Source organism: Apaloderma vittatum, unplaced genomic scaffold (genome assembly GCF_000703405.1).
Source record: "Apaloderma vittatum isolate BGI_N311 unplaced genomic scaffold, ASM70340v1 scaffold18373, whole genome shotgun sequence".
In the NCBI taxonomy this organism is placed as follows: domain Eukaryota; kingdom Metazoa; phylum Chordata; class Aves; order Trogoniformes; family Trogonidae; genus Apaloderma; species Apaloderma vittatum.
Genome location: NW_009707703.1, coordinates 11,580 through 15,875, shown reverse-complemented (window position 1 = coordinate 15,875; position 4,296 = coordinate 11,580). Strand labels below are relative to the sequence as shown.

Below are 4,296 nucleotides of genomic sequence, written 5' to 3'. Positions count from 1 at the left end.
CAGAGGGCACGAGAGACACGCCACCGTCCTGTCCAGCAACTCCCAGCACACCTGTGCTTCAAAGCGTGGAAATGGGGCTTCTATTATTAGGTCTACTTTTCAAGCTTTGAGAAAGCAGTGATTCACAGACACTGGGATTCACTTGGACACTTTTGCTGTGCAGCAGTTCTTCAACCTGCAGCCCGAGCTGCACGCGTGCGTTCTCATGGAACTGGGGAGCTTCTTTCAGCCAAGAACTGCAATACAGAAGCAGATTCACTCTGTCCACTACTTCCGGTAGCCCAAGGGACTATTACTACTGTTCCAGGTGACACAGAGAAGATGGGCACTGCTCCGTGTCCTCAGTGCTGCTCTACCATTTTGAATTTTGCAATTCAAGGAGAAGAGGTTGTTTCCTTACTGAAAGTCAGGAAAATATGGGAAAAAGCACCGCGAAGTGGCAAGGATCCCACAAGAACAGGGGTAAGCCAGAGGCAAGAGCAGACATCTCTGTGATCCTTAGCACACAGTATCCCATTGTGATAGGAACCCAGGAGACAAGTCCAACTGGTATACTAACAATCTACTATCAGCAGCAGGTGTGAAAGCTGCTTTTAAAAGGATGCCCTGCACACCGAATTGCTTCATATATCCAATGCAGTACTGGTGTTTTTTGATAAATTCAAGTGGCAGAGCTCTGAGGAGAACGCTCCACTGACCACTGTATCAGTGGAGAGACAGTCAAGTGAGCATGAAAACACCAAAGCTAAATGTTTTTTTTAAGCTGTTGTTCAATTTTTGAAGTAGAATCATTAAATGACTATGGAGATAATCAAGCTTCTATGCTCTGAAATATCCTTAGTCATTTTAAGAAAAATCCGTAAGCATAAATTTCAAAAATGATCTGTTCACCAAACAAAGCAGGTTTTTTTTTTAGTAAAGCTACCATATATCATTGTACATAAGGCTACCAGCAAGTATAAAGCAACCCTAATACTGTCTTTGCGTAGGTATTAAAGGAGACTGACTTAGGATCAGCCACGCAAATTAAGTCTGTACTTCTAAACTTCTAAGATGTTTGACTTGATAAATTGCTTTCCTCTTTCAATCTAACAACTGAAAGCACAATAAAGAGCAGTCGAGGGAACTGAGGTTGCTCAGCCTGGCAAAAACGAGGCTGAGGGGAGACTTTATCGCGTTCTATAACTACCTGAAAGGAGGCTGCAGCGAGGTGGGGCTCTGTCTCTTCTCCCAAGTAACAAGCGATAGGACAACAGTAAATGGCTTCAAGTTGTGCCAAGGCAGGTTTAGATTGGACATTAGGAAAAATGTCTTCACTGAAAGGGTTTTCAAGCATTGGAACTGGCTGCCCAGTGAAGTGGTTGAGTCACCATCCCTGGAGGTACTGAAAAGGCATATAGATGCGGTTCTTAGGGACATGGCTTAGTGATGGACTTGGTAGTACTGGGTTTACAGTTGGACTCAATGATCTGAAGGGTCTTTTCCAAACCTAAAAATTCAGGATGAATAAGCAGAAGGAGTGCTTATCTAACTGATTTTCCAAGAAACCAGAAGTATGCCAAGACAGTTTCAATGATTAAGTGTAAGAACAGCATTTTAACAGCCACTGTTGGAGAGAAAGTGATACTTAAGGATATTGTGTTCACGGATTTTTAAAATATTATCTCCTTACACTGTGTTTTCTCCAGCATTTTAGCAGGGCTTCACATAGCAGTAATGGTCACACTTTAGCAAGCTATCAATTTTTAATTTAAAAAGTTTCCTACATCCTACTAGCATATTCTCAATATGTGGAAAATAATGGTTTAAAAACATCTCTTTTCCAACAAAACATCTCCCCTATAAAGTAGGTATTCAACATGAAGAAATTGTTTGGTAAGCTTAGCACATTTCATAGCAAGAATTCCTATCAGGCGTACAGTAGCATCTCCATATCAGAATTTTTGGTTACCTCTGTCAGCTCCAGCAGACCCTGGCTAACAATTGTTGGCTCAACTGCCAGCCTTGTGGTCAGAGGTTTCCAAACAGGGACAGATGGTGGATGAAGACATGCCAATAACATTCAAGTGTTAGGTGACTGATGATACCAAAGATGAAGCAGCAGTTAACTCAGAGGGAAGCAAGACAGACACATGGTGTGACAAACAGAGTTGATGGTGACCTGCCAAGAGGAGTTAGTAAGCTGAATTCACTGCATCCATGTGGATAAGAATGAGAAAACACCAGAATATCCCAAAAGGGTAACAACTAGTATATTTAGAACTCTTTTTCCCCCCTCTGTGGATTGTTAGCAGCTTTAAGAGTTTAACTACAATGCCAATTATGCATCACGCACTGTTAATAAACCAAAGCTAAGCTTCTACATAATAGTGTATAAGATTAATGTACAGATCATAGCTGGTTTATTCTCTCATAACCATGCTTAGGTATTGTACTACTCTGCAGAACAAAGGACCTCTTAAGCCAAATGATTTCTAAACAATAAAAATTGTATTTATCACTGACATAGAGAATCATTATCAGGAAAACACGTAACCTGCTCCAGAAAGGGACAGTTTAGCTCAGACTTTGAGCTTTCTTTAGTAGGACGTATGTACCAGTTAAGGTATAAAGCCTTATTTGTATGGGAATGTTTTATGTCTCAGCATCATTCAGAAAGGATATAACTTACTTAGTGCCCTTCACTTTAAAGTTATTTAATACAGTGTCAAAGAAACAGCATTGCCTATACCAAGTTTTAGAAAAACAGTTTAGAAAATACTTCACGGTTGTTTCATAACTGTTGCTACAATGAAGGTCAGTTTTAAACAGTCCAGAAAACAAAACCACAAAGCGTACTTTCTCTAGAGTCTATTTAACAGAATCACCTTTTGTTGTCTGTAGAACTCCTATTTCTTGTCTAGGAAAAGGGGCTTGAGACCTCTGTGATGCATTAACATTGATATTTACATTCACATCCTATTTATCTCCCCTTCTCCTCCTTTACCCTCACAAAAATCTAAGAGCTATTTGGTTTTGCATAAGTCTTTCATTTAAGAACAGAGGAGAGCAGGAGCAGGGTAAGAGCTAAACCAGCTTATAACAGTTAATAGTATTAGACAAGCATATTAATTCATGCTAGAACATAAAAATTAAAACATACTGCTGGTTGCACGTTTGTTTTACTTACCAGATTTGTAATCTAATTTTCTTTCCTCTTAGCTCTACTGTTTTGATTTTAAAATCAACACCTATAAATAAAATACAGTAAACAGAAAAGGAGGAATAAGAAGCAAAAGTAACGAGGGTGTAATTTTTTTTTAAATTACTTTTGTTTTTTATATCAACTTGTAACAGTCTGAACAAGTAGAAGGGTTAGCACCGTTACGGGTCACCTCAGGAACATCATGGGGATTTGACAACCAGGATACAGCCTGTGAGCCATCCTATTTGGCAGCGTCACAACATAAACCTTCAGCTCCGTGCAACACTTCCAGCAGCAGGTAAACCCAACGTGTAACAGTAAAACAACAGGCACAGTATGGCTGTTCCTCTCCTATTCACCTTGACTGTCAAGGACAATCGTGCTTTGCTTCCAACTGCCACAGATGCCCTAGAGGCAGTGGAGCGAAACCAATCCCTCCACAACAGTTTTGCTGCCTGTGAAGTGGGAGCATCTGATTTCCAGGCTGGATGTTTAGCATCTGTGAAGTGCTTTAGTAAAAGTGCTGGAATTGTGGTTGGGTTATGAAGAAGTTTGTCAGCACTGTCATTCTTAATTCCTGCAAATATTTATTAGCAAGCTTTTTAGATTTAGAGAGGGTATTTCACTTATAAAATTTCTTTTATACCTGTACAGGACTTTTAACCATCATCTCGAAACTCCAGCCACATTTTGAATGCATGCTAAGGATCAAAGATAGAACCAGGAGGACCTTGTTATACAGAAACATTTTACTTCTATAAAAAAAAAAAACTGAGAAAAAAAATGCTGGCAATCAACACAAAACACATACTATGGCCAACAATACCTAGACAAAAAAACATTACCACCATTTATATTTCACAATATAAACACCCTAGAAAATCACAGCTTTTGTAGATTGTGAACCTATTCATTTTAGAATACACTTGTATTAAAACTTTTGCCTCAGTTCTTCCTTCTGAACACCATCCCTCCTAACAGCGTAAAGTCAAAAAGGAGGAAATAAAAACACAAGAGAATGTGGTTCAGACTGGTACACTTGAACTCATACAGAAGTGTAGAAGCGGAGACGCTTTTTCTATTTCACATACAATTGCATATCAAGGATAGCG

At 39.4% G+C, this 4,296-nt stretch overlaps 1 protein-coding gene across 1 annotated transcript in view; it reads right to left on the bottom strand.

The window, feature by feature from the left end:
• RAB12 (RAB12, member RAS oncogene family) overlaps positions 1–3,228 on the bottom strand; it is a gene marked incomplete at its 5' end in the record, with an annotated part of 11,446 nt that extends 8,218 nt beyond the window's left edge. Inside the window, one exon of the mRNA XM_009866314.1 lies at positions 3,170–3,228. Coding sequence (XP_009864616.1) covers positions 3,170–3,228 — 59 coding nt within the window. The remainder of the gene's footprint in view (positions 1–3,169) is intronic.
• Between the last annotated feature and the right edge of the window lie 1,068 nt (positions 3,229–4,296).